This window comes from Dreissena polymorpha, chromosome 4 (genome assembly GCF_020536995.1).
Source record: "Dreissena polymorpha isolate Duluth1 chromosome 4, UMN_Dpol_1.0, whole genome shotgun sequence".
Lineage (NCBI taxonomy): Eukaryota > Metazoa > Mollusca > Bivalvia > Myida > Dreissenidae > Dreissena > Dreissena polymorpha.
In genome coordinates, this window is record NC_068358.1 from 45,682,638 (window position 1) to 45,707,093 (window position 24,456).

A 24,456-nucleotide genomic window follows, 5' to 3' on the forward strand; every position below is an offset into this window, starting at 1 on the left:
AAACTTGATATACAGAGCGAATATAAATACGAACGCTAATCACTTTCTTGCCATTTTTGCTGGATAGCGTGCAGGTTTTTCACAATTTATTAAAGTTGTAAAATGGTATAAAACGGCGAAAAATACATGTTTCGGCCTGGACGTCGCCATCTTTTTTGTCACGTGATTACCCCCTCTGGTATCGTGCGTCGCTTTGATAGTCGAGTGTCTACCGCAAAAGTCGACATTCGATATGATACGTACCGGATTCCGTAAGAAACCGTACATTTATAAACCTGTTAGGCGGAACGATTTATCTGACTGTGCTATATTTGTTCAATACCCGATATGGCTTTACAACGCGGATTACAATTTACACTACAGTATTTGAAACTCTGTTTCATGCTTTCGTAGAGCGTAGCTAAGGAAGTTTAATAAGTGTTTACACAAATGGATATTTAAAACGAAACTAGGATATACTGATACTGTGCGTTTGTGAAAGGTGTTTACAAACATTTAAAAAAAAACTTACTCCAATATTTAAAAAGACGTTACAGAGGTAAGCTTAAACTAAGACATTCGAAATTGTCCTTCCGTCTTTCCGTTGATGTTTTTAATTAATGTGGTTCACAGTTTAAGATATTCAGTTTCGTATCCAGTAGGGATAAATATAAATTAACACAGCACAAGTTTCACTATTTCCTGATATATTTCGCCTCAATAGGATTTTTCAAATTCTGTTTTAACAAATTTACTAAATGTTCTATATGTTCAACAATCATTTTCCTACATTAAGATATGTCAATCAACTGCGATATTACATGTAATTATATATTAATAACCACTCATTCCATTAAAGGGACCGTCAACCGCGATTGACGGAAAAAGAAAAGTTCTAAAATACCGTATTTTTTACAATTATTAGTTTATATTGATTAAAAGATCACGACTGGTATATTACATTACTTGGAAAAAGTTGTTAAGTTTTCATATTTTCAGTATATTCAGTAATGAGTTTTACTGGGTACAGGTACCAGGAAACTACCAGTTAACTATAAATAACACAAGTAGATATATCATCATCGTCACATGGTAAACCCAGGAATGCAAATTGTGCATGCTTTGTGAATTGTATATTATATATATATATATATATATATATATATATATATATATATATATATATATATATATATATATATATATATACAATGATCAATCTACTTGCGTTATTTATAGTGTGTATATCGTTATGTCACCTATTTTCGCGATGTACTTTCGATTTCACGCCGCGAAATTGTTTTGCCAAATATACTGAAAATGTGACCTTTTTTACGGCCTAAGTCGTGGCAACGAGATAGAAAAAAAGAGGAGTGCAAAACTAAATAAAAGAGGAGTGCAATTAAAAAAGAGCGGTGCAGTAAATAAAGGAAGGGTGCATTAAACAAAAGACAAATGACTTGTTCACTTATTTTTCGTTTTTTTAGCAAGTTTTAACTAACAAACATATTATATACATATATGTCTTAATAATTTATTATACCGAGAAAAAGAAGAATTAAAACTGTTTTGCCTTCCCTGAGATTACGCGCATTCACTCAACAATTCAGGCGCTATGTTTGTAAAAAACGTAGTTCCAAATCATTCTTGGATAGCGTTACAAAACGTTCATTATTTGACAGATTTCAATTGATAATCATCTATAAATTTATAAAAGTTGTTTAACATTTTTCGCTGTCAGTATTATTCCCATGGTTTGAAAATCATGTATACATTACTGTTTTAAATCTATTAAGACTACTTTGAATATTTCGATTTGGCAAAGTGTGCACACGTTCGAGTTAACATCAGTTATATGCTTTTCGTCATTGATTAAATTTAATTTTCATGATCTGCCGGTGTTATTATAAAAGACATTCACTACGTTAATACGCGCGAAGGAAATGGCTTTCTTCAGTATCATAACGCTTGTATACAACATTAAATAATGTACTTTTCCTGTAGCAGAGTGTCTTGTGCTTGTAAAAACATCTTAATTGTGATTATAAAATGGAGCACATAATAATGTTTAAGTACATACTTAGGCAATATTCTCATTTCCTCTTGATATGTTCTTTAAATGCCATTTTGAGCCATTAATAACATTGAATTAAATATCACAGTTTAAATACATTTTGCGAGGTTCAAATTGCACTGTATCTTGTACCAATGATGTGTCCTTAATATTTCAGGAGCTGCAAAAACATGCCTAAGGCCGTTCCTACTAAAAAGCAACCACAAAGACCGGGGTAAGTATTGTTAAATGGACAGAAGTAATTTATTAATTATTGATACGAAGATTTCACATGTAGTGTAGTTCGCATAGTGTTACATACATACATACATACGTTACTAATACCATGGGTGTACATAGCCATATTTGTATATAAAAATATTTAAAGTAACATAAATACTAAAAATCTACGAATATTTCGCAAAATATTTCGTAAAATAAAGTTAATTAATAAAAATCAGCGTCCATTATAGCAATAGCCAAAAGTGCAACGCAAGATGTGTTATGGTAATATAGATTTAACTAGATACAAAATGCTCGTTTTTTGTTTGTTATTGTTTTACAATATATCCCATGCTAATTTCCGGCCACGATATCCGAACATATACAATCGAACGCGAGACTGGCTTCGGGCAGCGTCGGAAGAACGACGTATTCATGAGAACTGCGTCCTGCTTCCGAATCTGCTCAAAGCTAATACCGCGTTCGCTTTTAAATGTTCGGAGATCGTAGCCGGAAATTCACATGGAATATATTGTGACACACACAAAATATAAACGAGCATTTTGTATCGCGTTAAATCTATGATACCCAACCACATTTAGCGTTCAAATTTCGGCTATTACTATGATACTATATGATACTATGATACTACTATAATAACTTTATTTTTCGTAATTTTGTACACAATTTCATTTTGAGTGTTAATGTGCTTCCAAACATTACAGATCATCAAAAAATCCACCACCAACACACGACAAAAAGAAAGTCACAGTAGTTGTCAAAAGCGTGTCAGAGCTCCAGAAGGAAAACGATGCCCTAAAATTTCGCATCGAATGCCTAGAGAAGCAATTTGATCCGTAAGAAAACCGACTTTCGACGACGATATTAAATTTATTTTTGATTTGATAATAATAATAATAATAATAATAATAATAATAATAATAATAATAATAATAATAATAATAATAATAATAATAATAATCATCTTTTTTCTTTTACAGGAAAGTGTTTGAAAAGATAGCAGGTCAAAGTGAACAGACAGTGAGAACGCTGTTCGAGGACGCCTTAAAAAGGTAATATTAAACGTGTCCAAATTACTAAGACCCTTAATGCTGTAAGTATTTAGTTGACCGCGGTAAATATCTTGTCTTTAGTCTTCTGGATGTTTTTTATCTGAACTGATCAGTTATCCGTACATGGATTTTTCTTGCATGATCGAAAACATGTTTGATTTAATTTTAGGTTTTGAAAAATATTCGAATAGCTCAATTGTCGCGTGCTTTAAGGTGAAAAATGTTCGGAACTGGTACCGATATTTATAATGATTCAATTCAGCTTTATAAGAAATGATTTTGAACAACATTTGAATTCTCAAGCTGAAATATTTAACCGCTTTTGAGATAAGTTATCATGCAAGTATCGCGTTATTAGTCTGATAGGGTGTATATTTGACACATTAAAATGTATCTTTTAATCATATACACTTTTTATATAAGTTTGCTGATTATAATAAGGTGAATGATTTTTCCAAAATTTACGTTTACATATTAAGTGAAATATTTTCTACTCATTCTTATGTTTTAATTATTTGTTTGTGTTCTTTTTGTAGTGCAGAGGAAACAATAGTTAAGCTACGAAACGGAAATTCTTCAAATGAAAAGTATGACAATTAATTAAATTCTAAGTGATACAACATTTAAACCAATTTTGAAACAATCATCAATATTGTTCTCATTACTCGTACGTACCAATTTTTGTTTTAAGTTTTAAAATGACTTTTTGTTTTCAATGCATGTCTTGTCACCGTACATCATAATGCATTTTCAAAATAAAGTAAATAGCAGTATCAGCAAATGCTAAAAAACATTATTCCTAACAAATTCAAAGTATTTGTTAAGATAAAAAAGAAGTTTAGACATAACATTTTAAAATGACAAACTTCTTCCTTTCACACGACTTCGGTAAAGTCTCAGTCGTAATGAGCAAATGTAACTATCAGTCAATACCTAAATGGTACAGATTGATCTACATGACATGGGATTTACGCCATCTTGGTACTAACGTGTTTTTTTAACTACAGTTTTTAATTATTCTGTTTTTTTTCCATGGCCGATTTTATGTTTACCGTTCAGAATAAATCGAGATGACAACAATTCATACCTATAATTAATCCTTATCAGAACACTACTCCATTGTTCACCTTCGACAGTTTATCATTTTAAATAGCATTTTTTAATTGGTTAGTCTTGCACTTGCATTTTTACTCTAAGACCATGGACTTTTTTACTGTTTTTGTTAACGTAAGCCTACACTGCACTGCACCGGTTAATTTATACCTAGTGTTCGCTCGAGTAAAGGCCATTGAAATACGTAACTTTGTATAGCGTCTGTAGCAGCACTGAAATTAACGGCAAATATTCACTGAAATCCCATATGGACTGTTATATTGATTTATTAACCAAATAAACACACATCATTGAGAAATAGAACTGTCATAAAACGTCTTAATAGTTAATAACATGACAAAAATAATTTAAAGCATTAAACCAAACGAAAACTTGAAATATTTCCATATATTAATAATGTTAAGCAGATTTCTCATTTTCGTTCCCGCAAACAATAATAAAAAGTTCTCTCTTTACTAAGATATTAGTTTACAGTACTATTACGGGAGCAAACAACTTTCCTCTAAAAGTATTTTTCATACCAAGTGCATTTGTTTCAACTTGTGTATCTGCATGACGAAGCCGCGGGCTTGCGAGGGTTTTCAAAATGTGAACACCGGTAATGATAATTTACTTTCGCTTTAAAAACAGTTTTACTTATTTAAACGTTTGTTTAACAGTCTTATTCCATTTACATTAAATATAAGAATTCAAAGTGTATTGAGTTATCCATTAACATTGTGTAGGTAGAGTTGAAAACTCTTTTATTGAAATGACACCGCATTCTAAACGGCAACATAACAACATAAAATAAGTGTTTACTTCTTTACATTTAAAGATTAAGGTACGGATTTGAATGACTCATGAACCGAACTTTTTCAGTATTTACAGAAGAGATCAGTTAAGATTTTCTTGAATTTAAAACCGGTTTACATTAAAGCTGATAAAATGAAACACAAAGGCCTTCGATTGAACCAGCCAATCAAGTAATTGTACATATGTTTTTATAGGGAACTTTCACATAATAATCCTGCAGCTCTGAATCGCGATTCTGCACTTATAGTTCTTGAAGTATTACAAGTCACTCAAAGCGTGATTACGATAACATCATGCGCGATTGCAAAATCACGATGCTAGATTGCAGCAATATGATGTAAGATCGCTAAAAAAGATTCGAATTTGCGACATAAACGGGGCAACTTTGCATCGAGCGTTTGTGATTTCATCTGAACATCGGTTGAGTTTGCCGGATTTTGCACTGTCGACAACCTTATCATGTATCTTGGCTTGAAAAAACACTTCCAACGTTTATCATCACATTGCTCATATCCAGGTGTTCTTTTAGATCAATACACGACACGGTCTCCGGCGTAGGTGTAGCTAACCAAGTTTTACCTTTAACAATAGTCTATACAATTTTGAAAAATGCATAAATCCTAACAATACATTTGCTAATTTGAGACATATCGAAGCACATATTGGCAACCTATATATTTGTTTCGTGATGAATGTAATACCAATGTAAGTCACATCTATGTTGAGCTTCTTTATGGATGTTTTACTGCCTGTGCATTTGGGTTTATTCAGACATGTCATTAAGTCATACATTAAACATCTACTACACAACTTTATGGAAATATGAAAATATTTCATGTGGTTTATTTTTCTAACCTGTATAAATTTAATTGATGTTATTGTTTCATCGCCTCTTTCTACGTTAATGTTAGACAGTGTTACAATATTTATTTTTTCAGCACTGGCGAGTTAAACAAAGCCAAAGATGAAATTAAGGAACTGACCTACAAGCTCAATCAGAAGTAAGTGACAGTCTTAAGGGTCAATATATTAAATCGTAATAAATCAGCACATTTATTTGTTGTATTACGCATAGATAAATGGAAGATTATAGAAAAACAATTTAAGCAAAGACAAATATTTCTCCATACCATGTTCTGAAAAAACATTGAACTCGCAGTATCAACACCGCCCACGTCAGTGTATATTTTCCATCGCTCGACTACGACTGTACAAAGTGTTGTTTTTTTAAGGTTTACTGTATGTGACATGCTTGTCGATTTGACTAAACGTTAGTTTCTTTGCATACGCGCCGTTGTGAAGGTTAACACATTTTTAAATATCAATTTATATAAATATTTTGATGATATTTTTTAAATAAAAATGAGACATTTACGTTACAAAATCGTGCTGTTAATTTCTCAAATTTAATTGTATACACTGATACTTTATGATGAGCCGATGCATGACACTTTGAAAATACAATTTCATTAAAGGGCGAAAGCAGAAGAAACACTGAAACTTGACCTCCAAACAGCTCAATCAGAAAGAGATGACTTGAAAAGGCAACTAACAGAAGCAAGGTACTTACATATGTCGATTTATATACCTTTTAAGATAGGATTTTAATTTTCTCCCGAAACAAAGAATCACAAGCACGTAGCCTTTTGTTCTTATATCTGTCGCTGATTTTTAAACACCTTTTTTTCTGGCAGAAACGTGTATGAGCACAACTCTGTTTCATATTGACATCATTTTACACCGAGTTGTTACTATTTAATATTTCACCTCTGTATAATATAAGAAATACGGACAATATTGAGACTTCTTTTTTAAATTTGTTACGTGGGATGTTGTTTTTGGTGTAAGAACTTTTCTTTACTCTCATAAACCTAGTATACTATTATAAATGTTGTGCATTTATTTTACAAATTATTTATTCTTAAAGTTCGAAAATAAACTCTCTGAATAGAGAGAAGCAGAAAACAGACATTACAATAAAGACCCAGGCAGAGGATATTAAAAGACTTCGCAACGACATCCCCAATATTCTAGCTAAAAAGCAAGTGAACTCACTGTGTGCCAGCACTTTGATATAGTGGTGCATCTTTCTTATAACATTTTGAATCGATATTTTCCCCATAAATATCAAACCTGTTTAATGGTCTTAAGATACACACATTATTTGAAGACATTTTTTAAAGAATCCGAATTAATAAAAAAATTAATAAGTTTCATATCTTTGTAAATAATATCCACCCAAGTGTTACATTGTTTGATTGAGTTGCACGGTCAGCTTCAACGGTAGCTAGTCTTTATTGTTCCATCTGTATAAAATATTACACTAGTTAAATATATCTTCTTCAGCGAACAATTTTACAAAGGCGATGTGATAAATTATACATTACTATATAAAAATATTTGATTAATGTATACTTTAAGATTTATAAATTGTTTGTCCTTATTCATGGTAGTACGTGAAATGAATGTACAATCAATATACAATAATAAATCCCAGTGTGTTATTTATATTGTTAAATCATTTTATTCGTCGGCATAAAATTTCGTGAATACAAATACTTTTTTGTGTACACGTGAATTCGTGGAATTCTGATTTTGAAAAAGAGCAATTTGTCGGCCACGTTCACATGTGTTAATATTAAATTCGTGGATAGGTCTATTCACGAAATTAAAACCAATTAATCTCCCACAAATACTTATGATTTTACAGTAGTTAAATCGTTAGTTATATAATATTTATACATTGTGGAATGTGTGCCTTATAATTGCTATCACACCCGTATAAACACTTATTTCTTGTTTCCTTCTGCTTATTGTTGATTGTTTGAATTGCAATATCGCATACATAATCGAAAGCAGAGTTGCGTCATAGCCTACTAATAAGGGTTTTAACTTTGCAGGCCAACAACTGTTTCTGAGAAAAAGACGTCGACTGGGTCGTAAGTTTTACATGTTAAAAGTTCAACTGCTAGCTTTTTGAAATGCAAATATTTTAAGATGAATCTGACGTTCGACTTGATGGGATATTTACCTTTAATACTGAAACAACTTCGAATACGTACCAAATGTTGTTTCGTTAACCTTACACGTTTGATTCAAACAAAATCAACAATTATAACAGAAGACTCACGTTTTATTTACAGCCAAACGTCAGCAGAAAACGAAGCCGAGAAAGCAGATTCTTCCGAGCAGGCTTTGTTAGAATTTATTTTATCATGTTTAATTATGTTTGTTTAAGAACGCATCAATAAAATGTATATGTATTTTAAAATATTAGATGTGCAAATATATTCATGGCGTAATTAATTTAGTATAGACAAAGATCGAGCATGAACGTTATGTAAGCAAAAAAAAAAGAACAATTCTCAAAATCAAACTTTGAAACATTGCGATAAATAAATAAAATAAACAATTGATAAACAGTATGTTATTAATTAGTTGAATTCATATTGGCTTTGTTATTGAGCTGAAGACAGCTGTATTGGCCTAAGGCCGCAGGACAATACGGCTGTCAGAAGCTCAATAACAAAGCCAATATGAATTCAATTAATTAATGTCAATTTTATTAAATAACTTAATAATATTGTTCTTATTTCAGCAAGAAAAGCTTATAAATCTATTTCACTTTCAAATTACAGGCTTTTGATATTAAATGAAGTATGAAGTTTTGAAAAATAGCAAAATTTCTGTTCTATACAACTTTTTCCCTGTTTATATTCCCATGCAAAATGCTTTGAAAATGTTATGTACACAAACTACCTTTTAAGGGAAGATTGTTAATAAAAAACGAAATTGAATATTGTTGCAAGAGGAAACATGTTCCATGCATTCAATTGCAAAAGAAAAATAATTATTTCATTAATATTGTAATAATAAGTCGATATTACTGATGAAGGATAGGAACAATAGCATTTAAACTAAGTGTATGACGAAAGATGCTTTCAAGACATTACATGATGCAGGAACACAATTTCAATGAATTTGACAGGTTGCTAAATTATGCAATTTGAAAATCCTCCATGATTTCGAATTAGTTTTGCTTTCGGCGTTCATTGTAGCTTGAAAATATTCAAAGTTGTTATGCTCAAATATCGAACCTCACTGTTGTCGTTACATTCCACAATTGTTGTTGTCGACAAAGGGAGCTGAATATATTAGGGGCTGAGTGCTTTAAGTAAACTGCAATATTATATGTTTAAAGATTTAAACTTTTGCACCAATACTAAGCATACAACTTCAAATTGGCGTCAAAATTGTCGATATTTTAGATTCTCGTATAAGGCCGAGTTTTTTCTGGTTTCTGAGTGGCTGAATCTCGTATTGGCCGACCTGTTTCCATATAAGGCGAGTTTCGAGTTTTATTGGCGAGGCTCAACTTGTATGGAGCGAACAAGATGTATTGAACACATTCTCGTCTAATATTAAGTTAATTTATAATAAGGACTTACATACAACTGCTTAAATTCAGTATTGTTACAAGTTGTTGCTCCTCACGAAAATTATCACGGTCTATGTAAATATAGAAACGAATTTAACGAGGAAACGAATTTAAGTTAAACCTCTCAAACTGATCTGTTTGATACCTAAATATGCCACAGTCTTTCCATTAACTTTTGCTCTCAATAATTTATTAAATCATATTTTATTGAGCAATATGCAATACAGTCAAGTTATCATTACCGGATCAGTAGCGTAATAAAAATGTTCTGGTGAAAAGCAATATATGTTTTGATACTTCTTTTACACCAGTTTAACTAAATATTACATTTGCTTACTGTTTCAAGGCATAGTCTTATTTTAAGGGCAGGCAAAATTTATTTGTGATACCTTTTTTTTCGCCTCAGAATTCATGCATTCACGGATCAGTTGTAGCCATAACGGATCACGTGATCGAAACCATTCAGGAGGGCATCTAACACGCTATTTGAACTGTTGAAACATGAACTGTGTTGTTTACAATGACCAAGTAACATTGCCAGTTATAAATTATATTCATTTTTTGTTATTAATTGTTTTCTATATGTTATCTGGTATCTACATTTTACGCATGACGTTCTTGTGTGAATTATCTGTTAAAAATCCTAAATAGATATGGGCATCTTATAAACCATGTAAATTGTTTGAATCATATCTAATCATCGATATTGAACATGGAACATAACTCAAACATTAAGATTCAGATCATTTATTGAAAGAATTAACAAGATTTGCATATATTTTAATATACACCATGTAATATATTATCAACACGCATAGTATCACGCTTGATCCGTTATTGCCCTAATTCTTCATATCATTTAAGGTGTTGCAAAATCTTAAACACGAATCAAAACTGAAATGGACTTTTGCAGGCAGAAAGACTACTAAATGGCCTTTAAATAAATGATTAAACTTTTTACTTTCCAACAGATTTATAGCATGTGGCAACAAATAATGTTCAACCTCGATTTGGAAACGAGACGGAAGTCAACAAAGTCGTATATACATGTCAGAAAAACATACCGAAATGTTTGACAAAGAGTAGCTTCGATTTCGACTCAATCAATGCGTTTTAAAAAACAGGCATTGGAGATGCTGTGCACAAAAAAATCATCTAAAAATGTCAACTATTTATTGCGATACGCAGTCTTGAACATCAAAGTGATCCGCTATGGGTAATGATCCGGTAATGGTAACTTGACTGTATAAGACATAAATTGAGCAATATAATGCGAGATTGAGCAATTAATTTCACTGTCGTACTCTATCAATCTTGCTGTTTAAATTATTGGATTTTGAATCGTCTTCTCGGACTTTCGCATAGTTAAAACTTGAAACTTCACCTCGTGATTACTCATTTTCTGCAGTCGGAGAATTACAAGTCTTCGAACGAGAACATGCAAAGCGTGGTCACACTATTTTGATGAGTTATTGCAGTAATATGATGCGAGATCGCAAATAAATATAGCGATCTTGCGATATTAATGTTACAGTAGTGATCTCGCATCGTGCATGTGCGATCTCGTCTGAACATCGTTCGTGATCTCGGGATTTTACACTGGTAGCTTCATTATCGACACTCTTTGTTGAACAAATATATATCATATTTATACATGTAAAATGCGATGAAATACCTAAATTCCGAAAGCTCAGTATCCTGTATGGACATTAATTTTATTTCAACATTTCCGGTTGGGTCTATCAGATACATTAATGATGGGGTTTTCGGCAAAGCTGTCTAACATATGTTTTGACCTTAATCAATAGCCATTAGAATGTTCAAGAATGGATCCTAACATAAAATTTGCTATTTTGATCCATAATCCAAAAACATAGCTACCTGTATCTCTTTCGAGATCAATGAAGTATCATTTGTAATGCATACCTATCTTAAGTTTCTTTGGTCATACCGTAAACATCTACGGTATTTTGCTTTATTTTATGTTATGTAGTTTGCTTACCCCTCTTAATTAATTCGACGTCATAATTTTGTTTTATCATCTCTCATTAAGACTATGTAAGGCAGTGTTACACTATATATATTTTTACAGCACAGAGAAGTTGAACAAAGCCAATGAGGATATAAAGAACCTGAACAACATGCTCAAACGAAAGTAAGTTTTAAGGAGCGTTAATGTAGATAAATGAACACATTTATGTTGTTGTATCATATAAGGAATGGTAAATAAAAAAATGAAGAAAGGACAAATGTATTATCCTGACTCTTTTCTAACAAAATGTTAACTCACGTTATCAACACTGTCCATGTTAGTGGGCATTAACTCTCGTTAGACTACATACGTAATAAAGTGAATCTTTCTTTCTTGACTTAATGTGCTTTTCAATCAAATCAATTCGACTTTTGTGTTGTTGTTTTTCAGTTGCACAATTGTCAACGTGATAACATTTCTAGTACAATATACAGTTTCGATGCCATATTAAAAAATTAAAATAAAATTTCATTTAAGGGAGACGGATTGCGAAAATCTAAAACGTGAACTCGAAAAAGCTCAATCCAAACTGGATAACTTGCAAAAGAAACAAACAGATGCCAGGTACTCACATTTGTTGCTAAAAATATCACGTGGTGAGAAGCTTGTCTCAAAGATAGAAAAGAATCACTTGCACGTAGCCTTGTGTTGTTATATCATCTCTATCACTAATATGAAATTTGAGTGCTCCCAACACAAAATATGCAAATGTTTAGTATTTTAATTTTGCCTCATTATATGCCAAAACTTGTTTGTAATAGCACACAATGACACAATGCCTTTGAGTATCAATTAATACAGATTTATTCTTTAATCATATGACATTTATTAAAAAAGCATACTTTTTGTGTAGTTTTATATTGTGTTTTTACAAGTATTTTTAATACACATGTGAGTTGATATAACCATTCGAATTATAAGGTATGAGATCAGTATAAAATCATTTGCAAAATATTTGTTTAAAACTTTTACAGGCGCTCTTCGGATGAGGTTGAATCTTCCACAATTGCAACTTTGAAAGAGGATTTGTAAGTTTGTATTCATTTTATTACGCTCATAATCACATTAAACATAATAAAGACAAACAAGTCTTATAATTAAGTAAAGGCAGTTAATCAGAAGGTCAGTTATTGGAAATGCTTACCTGGATCTTAAATTGTTCGTGCGCAAGTATTAAAACTCAAAGCTTTATGTATTTGAAAGTTTTTAAGTGCTTGAAACAACTACAAAACATGTTTACGTTTAAATATGAAAACATTATCAATTTTAGAAACAAGAGCACCAATAATGAGTTTTTGTAAATATTAATCCACAATTCACACATTTTGCTCTCAGGGACAAGAGAAATCAAGATATTGTTCGACTTTAGGCTAAACGTGAGGCCGTTAAGTATGGCCAGATCTTAGTTATTACATGACGAGAAGCTTACAAAACATACAACAAAAAGACCGAAAGTACATTAACATCTGTTCGTTTGTAATATTTCATTGTAACAAGAAAATTACATACCTATCATCCATTAGTAACCACATGCACACCGATTTAGTTGATGTATATTACTACCGAAAAAAAACACATATCCCTTATGAATATATTTCGTTTCCAGTTCGTTTTCGATCATAACTCGTCAACAAATTGATCGATTGGCTTAATACTTCACACTAAGTGTTAAAATCGTTTCTGATCAATAACTCGTCAACAAATTGACCGATTGGATTGATACTTCACATGTGCATTGACCTTAGACAGTTAATGATCCCTATTGAAATTGAGGTCACTAGGTCAAAGGTCAAGGTCACTATCACACTAAGTGATTTCCGATCAATAACTGGTCAACGAATTGACATATTGGCTTGATACTTCACATGTGCATTGACCATGGACAGTAGATAACCTCTATTGAAATTGGGGTCACTCGGTCAAAGGTTAAGGTCAATATCACACTTAGTGTGAAAATCGTTTCCGATCAATAACTCCTCACTCGTCAACGAATTTACCGATTGGCTTGATACTTCACATGTGCATTGGCCTTGGACAGTACATGACCCCTATTGAAATTAGGGTCACTAGGTCAAATGCCAAGGTCACTATCACACTAAATGTGAAAATCGTTTCTGATCAATAACTCGTCAACAAAATTACCGATTGACTTGATACTTCACATGTTCATTGGCCTTGGAAGAAGATAACCCCTATTGAAATTGAGGCCACTAGGTCAAAGGTCAGGGTCACTATCACACTAAGTGGTTTCCGATCAATAACTGGTCAACGAATTGACCTATTGGCTTGATACTTCACTTGTGCATTGTCATTGGACAGTAGATGACCCCTATTTGAATTGAGGTCACTATGTCAAGGTCAAAGTCACTTTCACACTAAGTGTGAAAATCTTTACCGATCAATAACTCGTCAACCAATTGACCGATTGGTTTGATACTTCAGAATGACCCCTATTGAAATTTGGGTCACTAGGTTAATGGTCAAGGTCACTATCACACTAAGTGTGAAAATCGTTTCTGATCAATAACTCGTCAACGAATTGACCGATAGGCTTGATACTTCACATTTGCATTGGCCTTAGACAGTAGATTACCCCTACTGAAATTAAGGTCACTTGGTTAAAGGTCAAGGTCACTGTTACACATAAAGTGTACAATTCTTTCCGATCAATAACTCATCAACTGATTCACCGATTGGCCTGATACTTCACATGTGCATTTGCCTCGACAGTAGATGACCCCTATTGAAATTAGGGTGACAAGATCAAAGGTCAAGGTCACTGTAACACACTAAGCGTTTCCGATCAATAACTCGTCAACTGATTTAACGATTGGCTTGATACTTCTCATGTGTATTGGGCTTGGACAGTAGATGACCCCTATTGAAATTGGTGTCACTAGGTCAAAGATCATGGTCACTGGCATAATAAATGGGAAAAGCGTTTCTGATAAATAACTCGTCAACGAATCGACCGATTGGTTTGATATGACCCCTATCGAAATTGGGGTCACAAGTTCAAAGCCCTGTTTATAGGGCATATGTCTCCGACCGCGGAACACTTGTTTAAATTAAACATAGTGTGGACAGTTGGATCGAATGCCATATTTTGTTCGTAGATTGATATAGATGGAATAAGATAGAAAGAAGTGGTATTTGGATTCAACAGTGTTTGCGTTACATAATTTATATTTGCGTACATCTCTGATTAGTCTGTATCTCTAATTCATAAACGCTAAGTGTGAATCTTGATAACTGTTGTTTCTGATTTATATTTTTAATTCAATCTTTTTATTGTTTATACGCGAATTTAGTCTTAAACATTATATAGTATTCTAGTTTTGGTTTGTTACACATTGTAATTTGCCAATTTTGTATAAACTGATTTGATATTTTCAGGTTAATTTTATCAAATTAACAAACACGTGCACACCGAATATAAAGCCGTATATTACTATTGACATAGTATATACAATATTGTATATAACGCATTCATTTTTATTAAAGTAGTTTACATGGTAATCATCATCTTAATTATTCATAGTGCTTAATCCATTTTACAAATATATGTCACCAAAGCACTTGTGATAATGTGGTCTTCCTTTACATTTATGATTATCCTTATTTATTTATTATGTACCATGTTATTGTAATCAACGTTGAATACCTTTCTGTTTGTACGTAGACGACAAATAAAACAGCCATTGAATTGAGAACAACGTTTGAGCTCTTCTGGTTTGAAGAATTTTTTTCAAATATATTATGGGAAAACATGTACACTAAGCTTGCTTTTTATATAAATATAACAATATAAATAAAACATGAATTGTTTCGCAAAATCACATACATTTGTAATAACAAAAACAGTTGAAGTGCTTAAAAAAATATTCACAACCCGAGAAAAGGAAACAATACAAATATTATTTAGTGATCAAATGAAATGCATATAAGAGCACACTTAAGGATAACGTGACTCGCGTATGTTTGGTTTTATTTAAATAATTTCAATACACTTCCTTTACATTTTGATTTCAGGAAGAAGTGCGAACAAGAAATTGATCGACTAAAGGCTGATCTAAAAACAGCCAAGTATGTATAATTCCGTTTTAACGGTGCCTCAAAATTTAAATAACAGTTATTAATAAATATAACGTAAAAAAATAGCTTAAAAAACACACATTATTATTTCAGTCAAAAACAAAAAGTGATAACGACATAGATACAAACATTACAATATTGCGTTAAACGTGTCTAGCTTCTTCTATGTTTACAGAAAATATCTGTAACACAATCTAGAGGTAATTCCAATTCCATAAAATGTCATGGAAGCGTTCTTTAAAATTTTGCTTTTCTCGTCAGTGACGATAAAACATTCAATAGCGGAAACGCAGACATATATTCTATTGATTACTCGTCATTGTAATATTAAGCATCGTTGCACAGCTTTGACATTGATAGACTTATCAAATAAAGTCCGCCAAAATGTTATGAACGTTTTCAGGGTGTATACATGGTCACACCTTTTTCAAAACAAATGAAACGTTTATTAAATACACGCGTGAATAAACGTGAAAGATGAAGTTATATCTAAATATCAACGAAATTGCACAATTACAAAGCTTCTTTCGTGTAGTCGAAACATAATTCATATACAAAAGGCATAAACAGTGTTAGTAAATCGAAACTATTATGTGCCGAATTAATAATTTGACTCTTCGAAACAAGGTTTTTCTGCAACTTACGAAAAACGTGTTAGTTTAAGCGTAAACTTCAATTGATGTAAACATTGGATTTACGGTTTGGTGTATTTACCATTAAAATAAAGTAAATTTATTTGATATACAATTTCTGGTTCATGTTCATATGTCGTTTTGTCCTTAAGAAAATAAAATACTGACTCTTTAGTCGTATATACTAAGGTTTATATGTTCTCCAGGTTCCAAGGAAAAAGTTATCAAAATATGTTTTGGAAAACACATGTACATTAAGCTTACTTCTGCGACACGTGTTTCTTTGCAGTTGTAAAAATATATCGCAGTGCTTGAAACCCCTTCCTAACAAAATTAATTAAATGCTCTCAAATAGTCAATTTCACACATCAAACATCGGGCATCAGATATTGCACCTTTACAGTTGATAAGCTTACTTAAAACATGCAAAATAAGACAGGTGGTAATTACTCCATGAACTATTAACTGACATGAACAACTTGACAATATATGAATACTCGTTACTCGTCTCATGACAAAGTAACTTGATTCTACGACTAAGTATTTCGTGGGAACGACATATCTGAGTTGTGTGACCGACTGAGTAATATGTAGGATCGCTTTAAATACCCACTCTATATGGATACAATAAAAGCCTCACCCAAATCAGATGGTTAATGTCTAAAACCTCGCGTGGAAAGGTTGGTCAGATGGACATAGAAGTTTATAGAAAAAGAATCGGGATATTTATTTCACTCTGTCGTAACTCAATTCCATGAAAATTAAAATTAGAATTCCGACGGAAGGAAAATTCTGCGAATAAATGCCTCCTCCTTAAGGACCCATTTACATTTAATATAGTGCAAGATCTTAAAGATCCAATGATCGGAACGTTGTATATGTATTCTTGTCAATATGCATAGTAAAAGAAGCAATTTCAAACGAGCGACTCTGTAGCATTCAATGTTCAGGACCAGTGTAACAAAAGTAAATTTAAAAATGATTCATTTTAACAAAGTGTATGTTTGCGATTTTGCCGATTTAAATTATTTACATGTCATTTTTGTAATCAGATCAATGTTGTTGCAACATTTTGGAATCGGGAAATATCGGTTAAATCGACTTTTCATAATTATAATATCAATTATATTGTAGAGAAACGATTAACTAACGCGAAACATTTGATTATTTGTCATTATTCGCAATTCAGTTATGAATTTTCAGGTTGGCATTGTATAAGTACATGAACATAATATAATATCGGCGGGCTACAATAACCTATAATTTTTATCAACATATCCATAAATGAATTTCAAATTTGAACACACATATTTATCATGGTTGAATTTTTTCAAATTTGGACACACATATATCATGGTTGAATTTATGCTTACTTTCTAAATGGTTAAGGCATATATTTTACTTAACTTTACTTTACTTACATAGGCGGTATAAACATCGAGCAATTGAAATCATTATTCTTATAGATGTCAATAAAACTTCCAATTAGTATTAAATATGCTATAAATAAAAATATAAACATTATTTTTGGGTAATATGAGATCACGCAGACTGGAACATTCTTACTGAGGGGCATGCATTATAAAATTACTAATAACTTTTTTAAACGTGTTAAAAGGTCTAAACATTGTTCAAATTAATGTCTTTTTGATTGAGAGAACAAAAATACAACACACTTGTGATTACGATAATAAGTCTGCTCCCTTCATGCTCACGATCTGGTATGTTATATTAACATTTCAGCGAAAACAAAGATACTGAAACTTTGTCCCTGAAAAAACAGGTCGAAGAGCTCAAAACCACAACCCATAAAAGGTAAATATGAAAGCAAAACACTGGCTCTAGCAGAAAGATGTATCTGATTAGCGGTACTCGTATATTAATTATATGGCCGGTAAACAAACTAGCATGCACAATCGATATAATTATTGTTTATGTATCAGAACTTTATAATGAGTTTTGAAGACTTTTCTGTATATTGATTTGGTAGGTTATGAAGTGGAATATTAACATTATAATAACCTAATGTCTCGATAAATAGAAAACCTTCTTGTCTGAATATTGAATAAAACCTTAGTCACAACATCATAAAATACGGGTTAATCTAACATGTCTTTCTTTCGTTTATAGCAGTGTTCCTAATGACACTAAGAAGTTGCAAGAACAATTGTAAGTTTTCTTAGATAGTAAATAAATAATATGCTTTGATGAAATGGAAATGTTACAAGAACTATTCAATTAATTAACCTTAAGCTTGTAACGTTGTATGTTTCCCGGAAATAGTTTGAAATAGCGTGACTTGGTATTTCAAGACAAGCATACATGCCCTAGTGTTCGGCTGAATTGTCATTTATTTGCGATCAAATTTGTGTGGTTGCGAATTTAATGAACACAACTATTTAAGTCATCACTCCAGCTGCCCGTAAGTCCTATCCTTCTATCATTTATTCCATACCTTTCGTTTTTGCGCTTCTTGGTTTGCGCCCAATATCTTGCGGACTGACAATCTGAAATTATATGCGCTCTCGATCTTTTGATAATATTTTGAATACGAAGTACTCAGCTTCGTTTTCATCCTTAACTCAAATATATTTTGAATAATCGATACCAAAGTGAATATCCTTCCTTATGTAGTGATTTTGAATAATCAATTCCCAATACCTAGCAACGTTTACAGACCTTATTCGATTTGTTTTCAGGGATCAGAATAAACAACAAATGGATCGACAAGCGTCCGAACTAAAAAGCGTGAAGTATGCAATTCTCTGCTTATCGTGTCTTAAATAGTTTGCATAAATAAAAAACCAGCATTCATTATATAAACACCTTTATATGCTAGTAAGTAAACATTTAGTAGGCAAAGGAGTACAAGATGTGTTACAGACAACTTAATCTTGCGATTTTAAAATTACAGGAAGCAACAGGTACTTTGTTAATATCTTCCAACATATACAGAATATGTTGATATCTTCGCCGATATCCCTAATGATATTGACGATTAAATGTATAGGCCATTTTTTTTATTCATAATTTAGATTCGTTTTATAGTATAATGTATAACATTAACTTATTACTTAAGAAAACTCGTTTGAGTTGGTAGTAATATATAATTTTGCAGCCGAAATAACAGTAAACTTATATGAATTCTAAACTATATTAGAAAACTATAGCCGTATCAAACTTTCAAAGGTTTTAGTTATCAGTATGATTTTGACAATAACATTAAAAATAAAACAGTTGCAAGGAAAGACAGACTAATATATATGGTTACTTGAGATAATATGTAAATATGATATGAATTTATTTGATACTAAAATGTTTAGCCTTCTTTAATAATTTTGAGTTATTTTTCCAGGAAGGACCTTGAAATGAAGAAGGAAGAAATCCTAGGTCTACAAGATGAAAAGAAATCAATAGAGTTCGTATCACCAAATACGTGTAAATTTTATAGGTGTAATATGCACTTTGCGACAGAAAAAAAAATGTTTATTGACGAAAAAAATATTATTGCTCAAAATCGTCATTTTTTGTTGTGTTGTCATCCGAACATAACTTAAACAAATATGTGCGTACAGCTTAAATTTGGTAGATTCGCTTTATATCAAACACACATGACATGTATATAAGGGTTTCCAACTGCATTAATCATGTAATGTTGTTTACAGGAGCGAGCTTACAACGTTGAAGTCACTCAGTGAATCTCAAAACAAGTATGTCTATAACACTGTAAACGCTTTTATTATTTAAATCTATGAGTAACCCATTATAATTGAGACTTAGACTTTTTAATGACGAAGTTACGTTGCGAGATTATAAATATTTTTATAAGGTCGACTGAAAAATAATGCATCGATTAAGACACCTTTTATCCTCAAACAAGAATAGTACGCTCATGTGGCTAACAATTGTCATTGTTTATATAGTGTAATAGTGTAATAAACACAGTACCAATGGAATTTTTGTCAGATCGTTAGACATAGTAAAGATAGTGTCATAAGACTCAAGTTGACAAATAACACCCAATATTAAATTATTTGTAGACTGAAATGTTTTGAAAATATTGCATAAATTGATTGATAAATTGTATACCGACTCAAGTAAAAATACATTTGTTTTAGTTCGTCTAAGATAAACACCGGGTTGCAGGACAAAATGTAAGTTGACTCAATCCAAACTATGTTTTCGTAATTAAAAATGTAATATTATTGCAAAAACAGACACAAGTTAGAAATACACATTTTACATGTTTAAATGTTTTCTAGTGACTCTATGAAAACGCAGATTACCGAAAAAGACACCGAAATTGGAAATAAAAAGTCGTGAGTATTTATTCAAATTACTATCTACCGTCTTAGAGTATGGGTGCTTTCAGAAAAACGCGTTTCGCTATTTAAGTTCACGTACACTTTTACTTACGGTTTAAACGGTTTTGTGAACAATTTATTTGATAATAACATGCAACTTAATGTTGCTTCTTTTCTTTTCAGAGAAATAGACGCATTGAAAGTGGAAATCAATGATTTAAAGAAGTATGTTAAATTTTAACACGTATCACTACTCGTTCTACAAATGCTCCTATTAAAAATTGTAACACTACTGCAACATCAGCTGCAAGTATTGCTAATACTGCATTTCACGAAGTCTTCTTTCACTTCCAATACTACTACTACTACTACTACTACTACTACTACTACTACTACTACTACTACTACTACTACTACTACTACTACTACTACTACTACTTCTACTACTACTACTACTACTACTACTACTACTACTTTTACTACTACTACTACTACTATTACTACTACTACTACTACTACTACTACTACTACTACTACTACTACTACTACTACTACTACTACTACTACTACTACTACTTCTACTACCACTACTACTACTCCTACTACTACTACTACTACTACTACTACTACTACTACTACTACTACTACTACTACTACTACTACTACTACTACTACTACTTCTACTACTACTACTACTACTACTACTACTACTACTACTACTACTACTACTACTACTACTACTACTACTACACTACTACTACTACTACTACTACTACTACTAGTAGTAGTACTACTACTACTACTACTACTACTACTACTACTACTACTACTACGACTACTACTACTACTACTACTACTACTACTACTACTACTACTACTACTACTACTACTACTACTACTACTACTACTACTACTACTACTACTACTACTACTACTACTTCTTCAACGTATACTTCTACTTCTACGAATACTGCAACAAGAACTACGACTATAACTTAACTTCTGCTGCTGCTACTACCACTACTACTACGTTTTGTTTCTTCTAATATTACTACGCCTTCTACTACTACTATTACTATTTGTGCTGCTGCGTCTTCTATTACTGCTTTTTGCTCTTTGCAGGGCTTGTCATGACGCCTTTGTAAAATTAGAAACCAAAGAACGTGAATCAAAGAAATTAGAAGAAGATTATAAAAAGAAGATAAATCAAAAAGAAGAGTAAGCACAATTTAAGTACATAAATGCTTTTTTTAAACAAAGACCATGACCATGACCATGATGCAAATTGGAACCAGTGCCTTTATTTCAGAACCATCGATACACTTCGGAGAAAAAACACGATGGAAAAAACAACACCAACCGGGCAAGACGACGTGGGTGATATAAAACAGCAACTCAGTAAGGCAACACACGAAATTGATGAACTGAAAAGCAGGTACATTTTAATTGTTTTAATACAGCACGCATTAGGCATTTTACGAATAACACTATCAATCGGCGATTGCAAGTGGTTTATTGCAGTAAAACTTATACGAAAACGTGATAATAGTTTGTCGAAATATAATATTGGCATCTATTTTAATGTACAATGTTTAGGTTGAGCAAGATGGTTGGCGAGAATCTTACAAACAACAACCCAAATATCACGGATCTAAGCGACGAGAATCGACCTACAAAACTGGCCGAGATATATTCAGAAATGTACGACAACGAATGGACAGACGCGTTTGAAGAGTTAGAAAAGCAGGGTTCAAAAGAGCTTAACATTATTTCGGATTTGCTCAAGATACTTCAGGTGAGAAAATTTGCCTTTAAAAGGACTTGAAAAAATACATAATTTTGTTATTTTAAATTACAAAACAATATTGCCTTTCCAGGATACGCTAAAGTTCTGCGGGATATTGGCTGAACAATATATTGCGAATTTACAGAAATCTGCTTCTAAATTACACGAGAAAACATCGACAACGGTAATAAATTTATCTTCGTGTATACGTGCTTACAATGTTTAACTACTTATTCAATAGAGTTATTCATAAAACGGCTACATTGCCATCTTTATTTGACATCGCGGTTAAACTGAGCCTGTTCAAGAAATCGTATTAATAATTTCCATTCGATAACATGCTTTATTTTTAATTTAAATTATATGGTTCTTCATTAGCGTCTCATTTCATATGACTTGTAATTTCATACTACAATCTTTTAAACGAAAATGTTAAACAAGTCAAACACCGAAGCGTGTTCAATAGTGCCTTGTTGTGCCTAATGTAACTGTTAAGATAAATGTATGCGTTTAATATTGAACTCCAGAATCAATACCAAAAGCTTCATTTGCTGAAAGAACTGAGAAAGAGCTATGCACCGTCATTAGCGGATGAAGTCTTCTCGGTATTTAAAAATAATACGTTACTGTATTTCTCTTAAAATTGTGTTTGGTGTAATAATTTGAACGGGCTTTAACTATTAACGTTTATTTCATCATGATACTATACTAATTTATACATAGACTTACTTCGTTATGATAGAACAATATTGGCGGCTCCTATCTGATTTTCTTTTCTTATTTAATAGTATCATAAAATATACTTTTATTTCAGCTGTATGTAAAGGAAAAGAATTTAAAATTCGGTAAAACACCTAAAGTGGAGGCGTATACGAGAAGCTGCGTAAAATTGTCTTGGCTGATGAGCGTCCAAGACCCTGCAGTTGTAATTGATGAGGTCAAAACACCTTCCAAATTTGACGGCGATCGATACAGAGCGTACACACAATCGGGGACCACAATGGAGTTCGTTGTGTGGCCAACAATGCTTCTTCATTCCGGAGGACCAATTTTAATGAAAGGAGTTGCTCAATGCAAGTGAACAAGAGACAATAACATATAAGCGTGTTTATTTTATGTATTAATTTGATTCCGTCCAGTATCTGTATTGTGTCATATTGTGTTGTAAGAATGTCTTAAACATGATTTTCGGACATATTCAAGGCATAAAAAGTTAACTTTTTCCATTAATTTTGCTGTTATTAATTAATACATTTAATGTTTGGAAGACGACTGTGACATAGATGATGCGATGCGCAAAGCAATGCCCTCTTGTTTCGCCTGGGCTATTCCCTGTACGAAAATATAGCCCTCTTTCGAGGCCATATAAAGCGCAGGCCACACTATATAGTCCAGCTTTGTCCCGTGGTGTTTGTAGAACCGATAAGCATCCCTGTCGAAGTCGTCCCCAGTCTGCCGCACTGTTTCATCCAGACAGATGGGTGGAGTTTGATTGATCATGAACCAGCTCAATTCAGAACATCTGTCCATGAACGGGGTTAACTTCTTAAACGTCTTGTTGTCCTTGCGATAATCCTTACGCGATTTCTGCATATGCTTCAGAAAATGCTGCAATGGGACTATACAATGATATCCTGCATATCAGCATGGCGATCATTAAATATGTATACACATTGCAGTATACTTTCAAGCGCTGTAAGTTGAGGTCATTTATATGAATAAAAATAGTTTTATCTGCCGTTTTTATTGCCAGATATCACATTAAAAACCGTTATAGTGTTAACAAAATGTATAACAAAATTGATGCAAACGATAATCAGTTTAATACTGTTGGCATGGACTTTGTTAATAATGCACTTACTACTTGAATTTGAGCTACTGCCTCTTTTGCTGTCATTTTCTTCAAATCCGCTACCATCTTCCTAGTTGTTTCA

The 24,456-nt window shown here is 32.2% G+C and overlaps 1 protein-coding gene across 11 annotated transcripts in view; it reads left to right on the forward strand.

The window, feature by feature from the left end:
* The window catches only part of LOC127877767 (early endosome antigen 1-like), a 65,093-nt gene extending 41,349 nt beyond the window's left edge, over positions 1-23,744 (forward strand). For all 11 annotated transcript variants that reach the window (XM_052423980.1, XM_052423985.1, XM_052423988.1 and 8 more), the window contains 6 exons: positions 21,859-21,954; positions 22,046-22,171; positions 22,333-22,531; positions 22,614-22,706; positions 23,050-23,127; positions 23,337-23,744. In XM_052423980.1, the coding sequence (XP_052279940.1) occupies positions 21,859-21,954; positions 22,046-22,171; positions 22,333-22,531; positions 22,614-22,706; positions 23,050-23,127; positions 23,337-23,603 (859 nt within the window). In that variant the 3' untranslated portion in view covers positions 23,604-23,744. The remainder of the gene's footprint in view (positions 1-21,858; positions 21,955-22,045; positions 22,172-22,332; positions 22,532-22,613; positions 22,707-23,049; positions 23,128-23,336) is intronic.
* The last annotated feature ends 712 nt before the right edge of the window (positions 23,745-24,456 follow it).